Consider the following 17,637-nt stretch of genomic DNA (forward strand, 5'->3'; position numbering starts at 1 on the left):
GCTTCCGGTAGCTCCTTGGTAAGACATCTGCCACATCTTGCTGATCTTGCCTCCTCTGCTCCCTCCTATCACGGCTTTGATCAAGCAGGCCGGGTATCATCTGGGGTTGCATGCCCTGAACTGTTGGGTTCCCTGCATCCAATTCTTCACACTGCTGTCAGGTCTAGAGGCATAACCCTACTCCCTGCACCCTCCTATTCAAATACTTTCAATGTAACCCAGTGCTTACAGGATAAAGGTCAAATTCCTCTTCCTGGTTATCTATGGCCCTCTATGACACAATCCATTTTGTTAAACTCTAAATCTCCAGTATCAAACTCCTTGTTCCCTGGGCACAGTGCCCTGTGCTTTCCCAACTCCATGGCTTTGCTCACAGGCTTTCAATAGGAATGCATCCCACCTTACATCCCCAAAAGGTTCAGCTTAAGTGCTCTTTCTGATCCCAGATGAAGTTCTGACTCTGTTCTCTGAACATCCACTTGCCTTCATCATTAGCAACCAGATCACAAACTCCAGGAGGGCAAGAGACACTCTGCTTTTGTATTTCCAGTGAATTCTAAGATTTTGGTCTATCGGAAGCAACGGGACAGTTGTTTTAAGCCTAGGGACAGCCCCCAACAAATTCACAGGCAGCAGTCAAGTGAATCTCCTTCCCAAGATTTTGCTGCAGCATGTAATGAAAGCCCTCAAGCTTCCTCCCTGCTTTGATGTCCCTCAACAGTCCCTCAAGGCCTGAGACCAGATTGGAACCACTGTACTTCTGGTGCCTCCTAGAGAGCTAGGCCCAACAAGCAGTAGAATAATTAGGACAAAAGTAATCCAGTAGGCCAGGTGCAGTGGCTCATGCCTGTAATCCCAACACTTTGGGAGGCTGAAGCGGGCAGATGACCTGAGGTCAGGAGTTCGAGACCGGCCTGACCAATATGATGAAACTCCGTCTCTACTAAAAATACAAAAATTAGCCAGGCGTGGTGGCGTGTACCTGTAATCCTAGCTACTTGGGAGGCTGAGACAGGAGAATTACTTGAACCCGGGAGGCGGAGGTTGTAGTGAGCTGAGACCATGCCATTGCACTCCAGCCTGGGCAACAAGAGCGGCACTCCATCTCAAAAAAAAAAAAAAAAGGCCAGTCTAGTTTTTTCCCCTGGTTTTTATTAGTTCAGATCTTAAGGTGATGAGATCATGACACTGCAGATTCATGGCAATTTCGACAAACAGCACAGAACTCTATATTCATGAACAACTCATCTGGTAATACTCCAAGTTTCCAAACTGATTCATTCCTCATCAGCCTGGCCATAAGTTTCTTAAGAGAAAGGATGATAAATTCCTCAGAAACCTGCCTTTATTCTGTTGGGTGAGAAAAATCCTTTAGGAACATGTTGGTTCCCTAAGATGGGTGATCCCAAGGAAGAGAACAGTCATTACACATGAACTTTTTTTTTTGAGATGGAGTCTCGTTCTGTCGCCCAGGCTGGAGTACAGTGGCATGATGTCAGCTCACTGCAACCTCCACCTCCCGGGTTCAAGTGACCCTCCCGCCTCAGCCTCCCGAGTAGCTGGGATTACCCGCGTGTGCCACCACGCCCAGCTAATTTTTGTATTTTTAGTAGAGATGGGGTTTCACCATATTGGTCAGGCTGGTCTTGAACTCCTGACCCTGTGATCCATCCGCCTCGGCCCCCTAAAGTGTTGGGATTACAGGCGTGAGCCACTGCCCCTGGCCTACACATGAACTTTTTATGCTAAGAAAAGACATATCAAGATATATCAGAAAGTACAACTTCAATTCAAGCACCATGAAATTTTGTCAAGCAAAAATAGTCTTTATTCAAATTTAATGGAAACAGGGGTCACTATACTTTGCAAGACGGGGAAAAATAAAATTAAAAAAAATTCTTTTCTTTTCTTTTTTAATATAAAACAATATAATCACAATACCAGAATATGGAACTCTACAGTTTATTTCCTATGGGTTACTGCAGGTATCAATTTTCCTCGACTGTGCTATTCACAACTTTGTTAAGTCCAAAAATATGAAACCAAAGTGGTAGGAAACTTAAGACTTAGCACTTTCACTAAATGGCATACATCAAAGGGCATCAATTCAAGAGCAAAAATGGTTGAACTCACCATACCTACCTACGTGGTCATTCCAGCCTTAGAGCCGTCCAGGTTACTGAGCTCCCTGTAGGAAAAGGCCAGGCCTGAAAGCCAAGGCGTTTTGGATATTCTACTGTGGGCCATGAGTAAAAGGGGATTTTCAAAGAGAAAATTTTTTTCAGTCGAGCAGGAAGGCCTGGCGCCAGGAGGCTTTACTGAGAGGAAGCACTTAGATTTAACAATTATAGACACACCATTAGGGGAGTTAAAAATGTACAGCAGTGACATGTTCTACTCCAATCACTTGTGCTACGGCTACCAAACATGTACAAAAGACTTCTCGGGTAGTTCCAGCTGTGGCCGTAGCCAGTTAGGACCTTGAGTGGGACCTAGATCTAGATCGGGAGGGTGATCTGGAAGCAGACCTGGATCTAGACTTGGACCGAGATCGGGTTTTTGAAGCTGACTTTGATCTGGAGCGTGATTCTGATGGAAGGTTTGGTTTCGATTTGGAATTGGATCTCGACCTGGACCGGGTCTCCTGATTGGTGCCAGCATTCTCACTCTCCCCTCGACTTTCCCTCTGGCTGGATTCAGACTTGGCATGTTCCCGCTCCTTTGACATGGAGCGGGATGGAGATCTGGACTGGGACCGGTCAGTGTCTTCCTTCTTCTTCTTCTTGCTGCTGCCGGCCTTGCTGTCTCGCTTGCTGCCTCGCTTTCTGCTCCTCTCACTTTTGCTGCGGCTGCGGCTGCGACTACGGCTTTCCTCCCTGCTTCTCTTCCTGCCCTTCCTCTTGTCCTTGCTCTTGCTGCGGCTCCTGCTCCGGCTCCTGCTGCCCGCTTTGCTCCGGCTCCGGCTCCGACTCTGGCGGAGGCTCTTCTCCTGGCTCCTGCCCCTGCTCACACTCCCTCGCTTCTCCTCCTCCACTCTCCTCTCCTGACTCCTGCTCCGACTTTTGCTCTTACTTTTATGCCGGCTAGGACTCCGGCTCTTGGGTTTCCCGGCATTATCATTGTTTTGGATCTTCTCTTCAGCTTGGTCTTTGCTCTTGCTGCGGCTCTTGCCAGCGCTACGGCTGCGGCTGCGGCTCTTGTCCTTGCTGGGGCTCCTGCTTTTCTCCTTCTTGCTCCGGCTCCGACTCTGGCTCCGGCTCCGGCTCTTGCTCCGGGAGCGGGAGCCCGACCTGAGGAGACATGGGATATTCTTTGTCACATGTGACTTTATGCTAATCAGGAGATAAAAAGATCAAAGGGCATACATGTGGAGTTACACCCCCGAATATAAGGCATGGCTGGCACTGGCTGAGGATTGCTTTCTGAACCCCCACAATGCCAATCAGAAGCTGGAAAAACTGGCCAGGTGCAGTGGCTCGCACCTGTAATCCCAGCATTTTGGGAGGCCAAGGCAGGCAGATCGCAAGGTCAGAGTTCAAGACCAGCCTGGCCAACATGGTGAAACTCTGTCTCTACTAAAAATACCAAAAATTAGCGGGCTGTGGTGGCACACGCCTATAATCCGAGCTACTCAGGAGGCTGAGGCAGGAGAATCGCTTGAACCCGGGAGGCAGAGGTTGCAGTGAGCAGAGATCGCGCCACTGCACTCCAGCCTGGGTGACAAAGCGAGACTCTGTCTTTGGGGGTGGGGGGAGTTGGAAAAGCAGAGGTGAAGGAAGACTGGTCACATGGGCCGGGCGCGGTGGCTCAAGCCTGTAATCCCAGCACTTTGGGAGGCCGAGACGGGCGGATCACGAGGTCAGGAGATCGAGACCATCCTGGCTAACACGGTGAAACCCCGTCTCTACTAAAAATATAAAAAAAAAAATAAGCCGGGCGAGGTGGCGGGCGCCTGTAGTCCCAGCTACACGGGAGGCTGAGGCAGGAGAATGGCGGGAACCCGGGAGGTGGAGCTTGCAGTGAGCTGAGATCCGGCCACAGCACTCCAGCCTGGGCGACAGAGCGAGACTCAGTCTCAAAAAAAAAAAAAAAAAAAAAAAAGACTGGTCACATGACTGAAATCTAAAGTGAGGCTGTGCACAGTGACTCATGTCTATAATCGCAGTAGTCTGGGAGGACTATTTGAGGTTATGAGTTTAAGATCAGCCTGGGTAACACTGTGAGACCCTGTCTCTACAAAAAATTAAAAAATTAGCTGAGTGTGGTGGTATGTGCCTGTAGTCCCAACTACTTGGGAGGCTGAGGTGGAAGCGTGCTTGAGCCCAGTGGGGTGAGGTTGCAGTGAGCCATGATTGTACCACTGGACTCCAGCTTGGGTGACAGTGAGACCCTGTCTCTTTGGAAAAAAAAAAAGGAAAAAAGTGAGACAGGGTACAGGCATTACCTGCTGACCACCTCCACTTACACCATGGAAGACATACCTGGACCGGGATCTACTCTTAGAATGACTGCTTTTGCTGCTGCCACTTCGGCTTCTGCTCTTACGGGAATGTCTGCTTCGAGAGCGAGACCTAGGGGGAGAAAATATTTTTTAATACTTGCCGACAAAAGTCTAGCTGATAAGCATCAATCAAGACGTATATATACATATATATATATATTTTAGATGGAGTTTCATTCCTGTTGCCCAGGCTGGAGTGCAACGGCGTGATCTCAGCTCACCACAACCTCCATCTCCTGAGTTTAAGTGATTCTCCTGCCTCAGAAACCCGAGGAGCTGGGATTACATGCGTCTGCCACCACGCCCGGCTAATTCTGTATGTAGTAGAGACGGGGTTTCTCTATGTTGGTCAGGCTGGTCTCGAACTCCCAACCTCAGGTGATCCACCCGCCTCGGCTTCCCAAAGTGCTGGGATTACAGGCATGAGCCACTGTGCCCGGCCAAGATATTTTTTTTTTTTTTTGAGACGGAGTCTCGCTCTGTCGCCCAGGCTGGAGCGCAGTGGCTGGATCTCAGCTCACTGCAAGCTCCGCATCCCGGGTTTACGCCATTCTCCTGCCTCAGCCTCCCGAGTAGCTGGGACTACAGGCGCCCGCCACCTCGCCCGGCTAGTTTTTTGCATTTTTTAGTAGAGACGGGGTTTCACCGTGTTAGCCAGGACGGTCTCGCTCTCCTGACCTCGTGATCCGCCCGTCTCGGCCTCCCAAAGTGCTGGGATTACAGGCATGAGCCACCACGCCCGGCCTGATATTTTTTCAATATGTACAGCACTGGCTGTGTCCAGGCACAAACTCTCTCCTGGGTTCTAGGTTCACAGATGAAGTCACCTGCAAACCTTCCATCTGGATGGTTCACCTGAACCTCTTATCAGCTCCTAAAATTCTAACTGCCCCTGATACCTGCTCCTTTTGCTGAGCTCCTTATGTGCACTGATGCCACTGTTATTCATACGGTTCCTCATAACAGAAATCACAGCAATCCTCGGCTCCCCCGTCTTTCCCCTATCCCCTTTACACACCCATGATCATGCCTCCTGATCTTCAGTCTTTCCACCTCTGCTGCTGCCTCCCTGGGCAAGCCACCATCATGTTTCCCCTTGTTCAACAACCAGCCTTTCTGCATGTACTTTTCCCCTTCAGGATCTATTCATCTCACTGTGACGAGAGCTGTTTTAAAGAGACCGACAATCCAAGCTTTACAACATTTTTTTAATCCATCCAGACTGTAGGTTCTTATTTTCTAACAACCAGGACTCCTTGGGAAAATGACTGATTCCAGGCATAAAAGCAGGAAGATAGGCCTAGACCATCTCATTATGACAGAAAGAGGGAAGCTTTCAAAGTTGCCCAGGCACTATCACCTATGAAGTATTCTTGCTAAAAATGTTTAACCTGCATCTCAATCACACCTCTCCAGACCTAACTTCCAGTATACAGGAAGTTCAAGGGATAAGATACAAGTTCAATAATACCAAGAAGAAAAAGATAAATATAGAATGTAAGATACTATTAAAAAACTAAGAAAAATAAGCCAGGAGTGGTGGCTCACACCTGTAATCCTAGCTACTTGGGAGGCTGAGGCAGGAGGATAGCTTAAACCTGGGACGCAGAGGTTGCAATGAGCTGAGATGGCGCCATTGCACTCCAGCCTGGGCGACAGAGCAAGAGTCCTCGTCTCAAACAAACAAACCCAAACCTAAGCAAAATAAGTGTAATGAAAGGAATTGCTCCAGACTAAAAGCGTGACTACATGAGGTTTTACTACTAAAAACCCCTTGTACTACATGAATGGATTAGATCCTGGTTAAGAAAAAACCCAACTATAAAGAGATCCATGGAATAACTGAGGAAACATGAATATGCCCTGGAAATTTAGTAATTTGATGGAATTACTATTAATGTTCTTAGGTAAAAAAACAGAATTGTGGTTTTCCTCATTTTTGGAGACACACGCTGAAGGATTTAGGGGCAAAGTATCCTAATTTCTACAACTTACTGCAGTTGTAGGTAGAATGATAGGATGTCTAGACTTGCCTTAAAACAATGCAGCAGGAGGGGGTGATGTGAAACAAGACTGGCAAAATAAAAACTACTGAAGCTGGAGGAGTGGGAGATGCAATTCAGAGTTCTCCAATGTGGCCGGGCACGGGGGCTCACGCCTGTAATCCCAGCACTTTGGGAGGCCGAGGTGGGCGGATCACGAGGTCAGGAGATCAAGACCATCCTGGCTAACACGATGAAACCCCGTCTCTACTAAACATACCAAAAATTAGCTGGGCATAGTGGTGGGCGCCTGTAGTCCCAGCTCCTCAGGAGGCTGAGACAGGAGAATGGCGTGAATCCAGGAGGTGGAGTTTGCAGTGAGCCGAGATCGTCCCACTGCACTCCAGCCTGGGTGATAGAGCGAGACTACTCCGTCTCAAAAAAAAAAAAAAAAAAAAAAAACCCGGGGTTCTCCAATGCTTCATATATAAATTTCAAATTTTCCATAATAAAAAGTCAAAAGAACTAAACAACAAAACCTGAAAAGTCTCCAATGACTTCTCACTACTCTTCCATTCTTGCTCTGGTCTAATGGTCAGTATATCTGGTCCTTCTCTGCCTTATCTCAAGCCACTCTTCCCATTACCTCTCTATATTAGCTTCTCTACTCTGGAAAACTTTCTCCTGCCCCCAGGCTTTCAGAAACACCCTTTTCTCTGCTAGATAGAAAGGCATTTTCTCGCCGGGCGCAGTGGCTCAAGCCTGTAATTCCAACACTTTGGGAGGCCGAGGTGGGTGGATCACCTGAGGTCAGGAGTTCGAGACCAGCCTGCCCAACATGGTGAAACCCTGTCTCTACTAAAATTACAAAAATTAGCCAGGCCTGGTGGCGTGCACCTGTGATCCCAGCTACTCAGGAGGCTGACGCAGGAGAATCGCTTGAACCTGGGAGGTGGAAGTTGCAGTGAGCCAAGATTGTACCACTGTACTCCAGCCTGGGAGACAGAGTAAAAGAAACTCTGTCTCAAAAAAAAAAAAAAAAAAAAAGGCATTTTCTTCTGCTCACCATCTCTGTCTTATCCATCAGGGCTCCATGTCCTTAGGGAAGCTGTTGCCAGCTCTTCAGACTAGTTGTGCTGTGTGCATTTCCTTGTCACAATGGCATGGTTTATTCAATACTCATCTTCTACACCAGACTGAGTTTCAGGGGAGCAAGGACCATATTTGTCTTTTTTTCTTTTTTTTTTCTTGAGACGGAGTCTCTCTCTGTCACCCAGGCTGGAGTGCAGTGGCATGATCTCTGTTCACTGCAACCCTTGCCTCCCGGATTCGGGTTTGAGCGATTCTCCTGCCTCAGCCTCCCTAGTAGCTGGGACCACAGGTGTGTGCCACCACGCCTGCCTAATTATTTTTTTACTTTTGTATTTTTAGTAGAGATGGGGTTTCACCACGTTGGCCAGACTGGTCTTGAACTCCTGACCTCAGGTGATCCACTCGCCTCGGCCTCCCAAAGTGCTGGGATTGCAGGCGTGAGCCACTGCGTCTGGCCATTTGTCTTCTTTATAATGCCTTTCCAATGCTTAGCCCAGTGCCTGGCCTGTTCAGGTGCTAAATAACACAGTTTCCATGTGTGCCCTCAACCAAGGTAGTAGGATCTAGGGATCCCAAGAAGAAATGTGGAAGGAGGCCTCTGATTTCCCTTTTTTTTTTTTTGAGATGGAGTTTCACTCTTGTTGCCCAGGCTGGAGTGCAATGGCGCGATCTCGGCTCACCGCAACCTCTGCCTCCCAGGTTCAAGCAATTCTGCCTCAGCCTTCCAAGTAGCTGGGAATACAGGCATGCACCACCACGCCTGGCTAATTTTTTTGTATTTTTTAGTAGAGACGGGGTTTCTCCATGTTGAGGCTGGTCTCAAACTCCTGACATCAGGTGATCCACCCACCTTGGCCTCCCAAAGTGCTGGGATTACAGGCGTGAGCCACCACGCCCACTAAGGCCTTTGATTTCTGAGAAGGGACTTTACTTCTATTTGTACTCATGACCTAAGAGTTCAAGAATTTTACAAATAAATGTTCAGTTCAAAATTCTAAGTTACTGAACCAGATGGAATCATGTTATTAAGAACTCAACAGGAAAATGTAAATAACTTATCTATGTGCTCAGTAATGAATTTATGGTGAGCTCCAATACACAAAAGACATCAACAGTACCTTGAATGACTCCGGCTTCTGGAGTAGGACCGGCGTCGTCTGGAACCTGGCTTGTCTTCAACTAATCTGATTTTTCTGCCATTGACTTCAGTTCCATCCAACTTCTCCAAAGCTCTTTTCATATCAGAATAAGATACAAATTCAATCACCCCTTCATTTTTGCGTCCCTTGTGAGCATCTGCATAAGTCACTTCTCCTGCCTGACGCATATAATCCTGAAGAAAAAAAAGCGTGACTATATTATGTTTTGCTAAAATATCGAATGCAATGATCTGAGTGAACTTTTCTTAAGAAATGCCAGTGTTCCGCAGAATAAAGTTTATTCTTAAATATATTCATCTACCCACCAATCATGTACTGAGGTTCTTTAAAGCACCAGCCATATTAGGTGGGTGGGAGAGACAATAAATACACATTAAATTGTTCCTTTAAATAAAGTTTTGGGGCTAAGTGTGGTGGCTCATGCCTGTAATCCCAGCACTTTGCCAGGCTGAGGCAGGAGGATTGCTTGATTCCAGGAATTTGAGACCAGCCCTGGCAACACGGAAGACCCCATCTCTATAAAAATTTAAAAAATTAGTCAGGTGGGGTGGCACATGCCTGTAGTCCCAGCTACCCAGCAGGCTGAGGTGGAAGGATCATCTGAACCCAGGCAGGTTGAGGCTGCAGTGAGCCGTGATCGTGACACTGCACTACAGCCTGGGGTAAAGAGCAAGACACTGCCTCAAAACAAAAAAATAAGGACAGGCGCAGTGGCTCACACCTGTAATCCCAGCACTTTGGGAGGCCAAGGTGGGCAGATCCCTGAGGTCAGGAGTTCAAGACCAGCCTGACAACTTGGTGAAACCCTGTCTCTACTAAAAATACAAAAATCAACCAGGCGTGGTGGCAGGCGCTTGTAATCCCAGCTACTTGGGAGGCTGAGGCAGGAGAATTGCTTGAACCCAGGAGGTGAAAGTTGCAGTGAGCGAGATCATGCCACTGCACTCTAGCCCAGGCGACAGAGCAAGACTTCATCTCAAAAAAAAATAAATAAAAAATAAAATTTATTTTTTAAACTACTAATATCCCCTGTTTTCTTTTTGTATTTCCTTGATAAATAGCTAACATACATTGTGCCAGAAACCATTCTAGGCTTTTTATATATACAATTCACTAAATTATCTCAATAACCTTGAGTAGAAATTAATATTAACTCCATTTTATAGTTGAGGAATATGAGGCATAAGACGTAAAGTAACTTGCTAAGGGTCAAGTGGCAGAGCCAGGATTCTATCTAGGCTCATCAGCTTGAGAGCTAGGAAATCTGCTCAATTATCTGTTACTGTCGTTTCCTGAGAATGGAACTCCCTGAAGGTACAGACGTGTAGAGCCAACCAAGGGTGGTAACTGTGGGGGACCAGCCTCAATACCACTCATAGGACATCCAAAGTCTGGTGGTGATGAAGGAATGAGAAGAGAGAGGTTAAGACTGCATAAAGAGTGGGGGCCAGGTGGTTAACTGCAAAATGAAGGCTGCAAAAGGCTCAGAGTTCTGGTCTCCACACTATTGAGTACAATCATTTAGATCTAAGAAGCCGACGTTTAGGGCAAAATGGTGAAAAGGGAGGCAGTGTGTCATATGCGTAATCTATAGCAGTGGTGGTTTAAATGAATCTCCTTTGTGCTGAAACAGCATATCTTTAACTTATCAGAGTAGCTGGTGGGAGCGGGCTTAACTAGGAAGCTGCATGTCTGGCCACATTCCAATGCTTCGAAGGAGTGTCTTTCTCCTTGAACAGTGTTTATGGATAAGAGAGCAAGTCTTGCTCAGAGCACGGGAACATAATGGCGATAAGGCTTTCCTCCTCCCACAAGAGGCCTCTTGTGGCTGTGCACAACTTATTGTCCCATATTTTTATGGCCAGTTTATACAGGCACCCCATAAGCCTTTCCCCCAACAGTAACTAGGCTCTGTTTTAACAAAAAAATTAAGAGGTTTTCTACGAACTTAATTTAATGCTACATTTAGTGACACCACATGACGAGTTAGCATTCTACTGATGAAGAGAGTAGTTTTCCAGTTTCTATCCATGATGTTCAATCCCTAACTCTCAGAATACTGGAGTCATTCCTTCAGCAAGCAGAATTGTGCTGGCAGACATTCAGTAAAGGTCTACTACGGTGCTGACAATAAGCACGATGCACCTGAAAAAACTGGCAGTTAACAGTCCTGGTCCCAGCTCTTCTGCATCTGTTACTTGAAGGTTGCTGGGATTAAATTTTAAAAAGTGGGGGAAAAAATAGAAGTGCTTTAAATTAAAACTGTACAAATGTAAAGGATTCCTAACTATTCTTTCCTGAACCTAAATACACTCACTCATTTTGCTAGAGATGACATGTTTAAATATGGCCAAAAAAAGCAAGAAGGGAGACAAAACAACACCCGTTTCATGCATCCTCCTAAGACCATTCAGATTATGATACTGCTCAGTAAGTTTTTCTTCCCTATTGAGATTAAAAACACTGTTGTCAATAAATGGGACCGGGTGTGGTAGCTCACGCCTGTAATCCCAGCACTTTGGGAGGCCAAGGCAGGTGGATCACTTGTGGTCAGGAGCTCAAGACCAGCCTGGCCAACAGGGCGAAACCTGGTCTCTACTAAAATACAAAAATTAGCTGGGCATGGTGGCATGTGCCTGTAATCCCAGTTACTCTGGAGGCTGAGGTAGGAGAACTACTTGAACCCCAGGCGGAGGCTGCAGTGAGCTGAGATGGCGCCACTGCACTTCAGCCTAGGTGAAAGGGTGAGACTCTGTCTAAAAAATAATAAAAAGCTGGAATGACTACACTGGATGGCCAACATTAGCAATGAATCTTAATTTTTGACACCAAAACTCTTTCAGGACAAATATTCCATCAAAAACCTTATGAAAGAACATGGGTCAGACTGTCAATTTCACCAGTAAGGATACACATTGAAGCTGATGTGAATTTGCATGTTACAGCAAATGCTGCAGGAAACACTGGTGGTTTCAACCATTTTACTGACTGGTGAGTAGCTATACTGGCATCTTCCTGTAACCTTTTTTTTTTTTTTTTTTTTGAGACAGAGTCCTGCTCTATTCCCCAGACTGCAGTGCAGTGGCACGATCTTGGCTCACTACAACCTCTACCTCCCAGGTTCAAGCAATTCTCCTGCCTCAGCCTCCCAAGTAGCTGGGACTACAGGTGCCCAGCCCACCACCACGCCTGGCTAATTTTTGTATCTTTTTAAGTAGAGACGGGGTTTCAAACATTCTTTACAGAGGGAAATTTCATATAACACATTTGGGCCAAGTTTCTGTCATGTCAGCAGTTGCAGAGGCTGAGGCTGGAGGATTACTTGAGGTCAGGAGTTGGAGACCAGTCTAGGTAACACAGTGACAACCAATCTCTGAGCCATGATCGTGCCTCAGCACTCCAGCCTGGGCAACAGAGTGAGACTCTGTCTCACAACAAAATCAGGCCGGGTGCAGTGGCTCACATCTGTAATCCCAGCACTTTGGGGGCCTGAGGCGGGTGGATCACAAGGTCAGGAGTTCAAGACAAGCCTGGCCAAGATGGTGAAACCTCGTCTATACTAAAAATACAAAAAAATCAGTCGGACGTGGTGGCGGGTGCCAGTAATCCCAGCTACTCAGGAAGCTGAGATGGAGAACTGCTTGAACCCGGGAGACGGAGGTTGCAGTGAGCCGAGAAGGCGCCACTGCACTCTAGCCTGGGCAACACAGTGAGACTCCGTCTCGAACAAAACAAACAAAAAACAAAACAAAACCAAACAAACTCACAGATGTCTCCTTAGAATGATGGTCCCACAATGTTCAGTAGAAGTATAATTCTGATATATTTTGTACTCATATGGAATCTTTAATTACTTCCAGCTCTGTGCAGGCTTTCATACATGTAACATTATATTTTGGGTATGCCTAGGCCTGCACAAATTTACTTGTTTCCCAACTTTAACTCCTGCCCAACCTTACCCCAAAAGGTTAATGGGGCCCAAACCTTTAGGTCTTGCCAGCTGCACCGACTTGACAAATTCTCCACAATAAGTCTGTACTCTGTGCGAGTAGGAGGGCCATATTTATCTCGGCCACTTCTTCTATAACCATATCCACCTTTGGAAGGTTCAAATAAATAAGATTATTTCAGTGGAGGAAAAGGAAAAAAAATGACACAGCACACACCCCCACTTAAATATATTATTTACCCCCACCCCAAACAATAGCACGTTTTAACTCTATTCCTATCCTTAATTCTAAAATAGATTTTTAAAGAAGCAATCAGCTAAATATAAACATTTAATTTAATTTAAAAAGTTGTAAGTATACATATTCATTAATATTTATATTTAAGATTAACATGCATAAATTAAAAACGATTAACAATTTAACAATTTAGAAATAAGTAACCAAATTACTAATCAGTTACTGGTGTTACTCACAGTGATTAAAAATTTTGTGAATATTTTATATGAAAAAAAAAAAGATTTTCAGGCACCTATTTCAGTTTAATCTCATCTGTGTCTAACCCTTGGGATCCTCACCACCCAGGTCTAATGGGGAAAGGTTGCGGTCGTCACATGGCTTCCTGTTTTTGGTCAGCCAAGGGCCACAATGGTTCAAAGAGCCACGCATGGAAAGGTAACCCAAGGTCAGCAAATGGAACAGGCAGTCATCTTAGCCTCAAAGGATTCTTTTAATTAAAACATTGAGGTCTTTGTTAAATCTATGTTAAACAATTGCATTATAGAGAAAAAAAAACAACACAAACACACATCATTAAACATATTTATAAAGTATTACAAACAAGAAATTATCATTAATTTAATTAAAATTAAACATTATCAAAGGCTTATTTGTAATTCTACATTTTTTTTAAAAGACACATAATTTATAAAATAGCTTAAACATCAATACATTTAAATGCAATATCAATTAATTACTTTAAATAATTAGCATTTGATAATAAAAGCACGTTACTGATACAAGTATGCCCTTTGAATGCTTACTGCGTCCAGAACCGTAACTGCCATCTCGCCGTGGGCCGCGGGCATGCTCAACAATTACTCGCTCACCACAAAGGTCTTTGCCGTTCAGTTCATAAACAGCATCATCTGCATCACGCAGATCATCAAACTCCACAAAACCGTATCTAGAAGAGAGCAAAGAAAATACTGGTTGGTACCATTTTGACATCCAGCTTCACTAACATTAAAGAGAAAGCAATGAGGGTCATGCTTAGCAAAGGTTAGGTGGATTTTGCAAACTAAGGATCAGCTTTGTCTTCTCTTTAGGTGAAATCACTTTGCTTTGTGCCAACAGGCACTGCAAAAGGTAGGGAGACTTCTCAAAGTAGACTCCTATCTTTCTAGGAGGAGGCTGGCTACATACGCAGGACACTTCTTATGTTTCCCAAGTAGTTGGTGGCAACTGCAAAGACAGGGATGCTTGGTATAAGAATCCAAAATATATAATGCTACAAGATATATAACCACATACAACTCATCTTTTTTAGCTTTAAAAGTGGTATCTTAGAGAACAATTACATCTACATTCAGGCACTGTGTAATAACTGTTAAATCATGTGAAAGAAAAAAACTTTTTTTTAAGGTTCCTGTTACTCTACGTAAAACACATCTGTCACATGTGATTATCAGTGAAAAAAAGACTGGAGCTATTTACTTCCCTGTGAGATTCTAAATTCATTTCCATGAAGTTTTAGAATAGGCTGGAATTCTATGAAATCTGTATACACCTCATGCAAACGTCTTTAAATGGTATTGCTGTATCTTTTCCAGCCAAGAGGTTTGGTGGCTTAACATATATCCAAAAGAATGCCCCATCCTATTAATGCCTATTAAAGAGTACAATTTATATAACTAAAGTGCAAAATTTGTAAGATACTTATAAGCAAGATTATACAAATGCCCTGTAAATTATGTTTTCAAGAAATATTTAGTTTGGTCTGACACAGCTGTGAAAAGTCCAGCTTTGTGACCACTGCCTATATTTAAAAACCAAAACCATTTTATTGATCATAACTAATCAGAAAGGAAAGTTACAAGCAATTTATTTAAACTCTAATAAGGCTGTATGTACACGGGCACACACTGACTAATGTTCCTCTGCATTTAAACACACTGACACTACAAACAAGTTATAGGACTTGTCAGAGGATCACCCAGCCTGCTAACAAAAAATGATTCCACTTTACTTATTTATTTATTTAATTTTTTGACACGGAGTCTCACTGTTGCCCAGGCTGGAGCGCAGTGGCGCGATCTCGGCTCACTGCAACCTCCACCTCCTGGGTACAAGCGATTCTCCTGCCTCAGCCTCCCACTAGCTGGGATTACAGGCGCACGCCACCACGCCTGGCTAATTTTTGTATTTTTAGTAGAGACAGGGTTTTGTCATGTTGGCCAAGCTGGTCTCGAAACCTCAGGTGATTCGCCCACCTGGGCCTCCCAAAGTGCTAGGATTACAGGCGTGAGCCACTGCGCCCAGCCTCCGGTTTCTTTAGAATGTAATGCTGTACTCGGTAACATGTTAAATAAGTGAGAATTCAGAATTGCGAAATTTTTCCTTTACTATAGAGTTTCTTTCATACAAGTCTCTCCAGGTGACAATGTGCTAGGTTACAATGTGTAGGTAACAACGTTGGAGGGTTCTTTATGTTGAAATGTCTGCCTGGCACTGAACGTCAACTCCATTAAAAAAAATATAATAGAGACACACCCAGTTATTTAACAGGAAGTGTCTTGCAGTAACACAATTCAGAAGCCACCTGGCTCAATTTATGGGCTGTGAAGTCTTTAAAACATAGTTTCACGCTTCCATAGGCTAGAATTGCTGAGCAGCTTAATAAGAAGGATTTTGAATATGCTGTTATCTTCGACAAGGCAAGTAAAGCCTCTCCAAATCACTGACTTACTATGTCCAAAAGTCCTTTAACGGTGACTAAAAATCTGTAATAGATAATATAATGTAGCTGCTTTTTCCTTTCTTAGATATAATGGATCATTAGGAAAACTATATTATTTTCAGACAAAATTTTTCTTTTAAGGCAAATAAAAAAAACTCAACTATTTTCTCCTTTGGTTTATCTCCAGATGGATTCAAAACAGTAACAATAACAAAAGTGCCCTCCTGAATTTAATTGTCAAGAGTGCTCTGTCCCAAGTCTGCTCTGTCCACAGCATCACTGCTTTTGGCAGCATGTGAGAGCCTGACGCCATGCAGAGGGAGGAGGGACATTCGGCCTGGGCATGAAGGAATGGCCTCCACTCCCTTCAAGTCACACTCTGGCTCGGCACTGTTCAATGACCAGGACTGATCTAATGTGATCTTAGGACACCACAGAATCCTGAGGATTAAACAAACCACAGGAAAATCACCAACTGTTTTCCTCAAAATAGTTAAGGGTTACAACTACTGGGCAGAGCGGGCGGTCACAGAATGCAACATCCTTAAGCTCTGCAGGTCAACTGAAACAGAAAGCACAGTGGCCACTGATGGCAAGTGATGCTTCTGTCAGACCTGTGTGGTCATACATTCTCCCAGACTCAAAGATCACCCTGTTCTAAGGCTCATATGCAGAACTTACCCTGACCTTTCAGAGAAAGCAGTGACAATCTGTTCAGTGGAGGCAGGATAATTTAAAAATAAAAATTAATGTTAAGACAGATGAATCTTTCTTTGCAAGCTGAGAATGAAGCAAGGCATATCTTGCTAATACAACTTCCTCGAGTTACAGGGACAATTGGTAATGTTACAGAAAAATTCCTACAAGCCTTCCCCAGTATTTACTTCTAAAAAGTTCCAACAAGTGGGTCACTTGGTAAGCCTGTTTTGGGGGTATCCAAAACATTTATTAAATTAGCTGACTTGAGATTAAATTTATTTTACAGAAAAATTTTGGCTACTATTCTGTGAAAAAATTTATTTGAAACATATCAAAGTTCAGTTCAAGGATCAAATCAGGCACTTGACTGTCACTTCTCTCTGCTGAGTGGGTTTGGAAGATTAAAACAAACATCTTTCCATACAACAAACCATACCTAATAGGGACTCTTGTTCTGAGAATAAAGCAAAGAGCAGATTTCTACTAAATCTGCTTTACTTGAAGAATGACTTAATTTCATTCAATAAATAGAGTGAATAAGATAGAAATAAATTAAGACAGGAAGACTAGATAATAAAATGTTACCTAACTCTGACTAAACAATCTCTCTATATTAAGCAATGGTATCATAGCTAATATTCATAGCACCCCTTCAGCTAGATACTATTATTTCTGTTTTACACATGAAAAAAACCGAGGCACAGAGTATTAAATAACTTGCATTAAAAAAACCCCGCCGAGCTGGCATTCAAACCTGTGGTTTGACACCAGGGCTGAAACTCCCTAACTATTAAGACTGAAGCAGCAAGAACTGGCCTGGGTTCTAATCTTGGTTCTGCAATAAACTTTGAACAGCAAATTTAAATCATTTTATTTCTTTGGGGTCTTAGTTTATTCATGAAATGAGGGAGTTACTGCATATCTCTAAGGCTATAATTAACATCAAAAGCATGACAGATTAAGTGTTAAAATTAGTGCTCCTTTGGTTTAACAATGGAGATGGGGTTTCAATATGTTATCCAGGCTGGACTTGAACTCCTGGGATCAAGGGATCCTGCGGCTTCAGCCTCCCAAGTAGCTGGGATTACAGGCACATGCCACTGTGCTGGGCTTCAAAAATGGAAAATTTAAACTCTAAAATTTGACATGCCTGGACTAGGATGGTACCACCAGACACCAACAGGTGGAAAGGGATAAATTTTTATTGTCTAAAATGCCTTTTATTTATAGGTCCCAATTTTAGCTTAAACACTTCAACTGTTCCTGAATTAATTAGTGCCTTTGACAAAGTAAAGCT

At 44.1% G+C, this 17,637-nt stretch overlaps 1 protein-coding gene across 6 annotated transcripts in view; it reads right to left on the bottom strand.

Moving 5' to 3' along the window:
* Positions 1-1,805: 1,805 nt before the first annotated feature.
* The window catches only part of SRSF4 (serine and arginine rich splicing factor 4), a 32,941-nt gene continuing 17,109 nt past the window's right edge, over positions 1,806-17,637 (bottom strand). For 5 of the 6 annotated variants that reach the window (XM_021938544.2, XM_021938539.2, XM_021938541.2 and 2 more), the window contains 5 exons: positions 13,726-14,146; positions 12,720-12,832; positions 8,694-8,908; positions 4,482-4,571; positions 1,806-3,290 (listed from right to left, as the gene is read on the bottom strand). In XM_021938544.2, the coding sequence (XP_021794236.1) occupies positions 2,474-3,290; positions 4,482-4,571; positions 8,694-8,908; positions 12,720-12,832; positions 13,726-13,912 (1,422 nt within the window). In that variant the 5' untranslated portion in view covers positions 13,913-14,146 and the 3' untranslated portion in view covers positions 1,806-2,473. The remainder of the gene's footprint in view (positions 3,291-4,481; positions 4,572-8,693; positions 8,909-12,719; positions 12,833-13,725; positions 14,147-17,637) is intronic. The other variant, XM_003891459.5, reaches the window with a different exon arrangement.

This window comes from Papio anubis, chromosome 1 (assembly GCF_008728515.1).
Source record: "Papio anubis isolate 15944 chromosome 1, Panubis1.0, whole genome shotgun sequence".
NCBI classification, from domain to species: domain Eukaryota; kingdom Metazoa; phylum Chordata; class Mammalia; order Primates; family Cercopithecidae; genus Papio; species Papio anubis.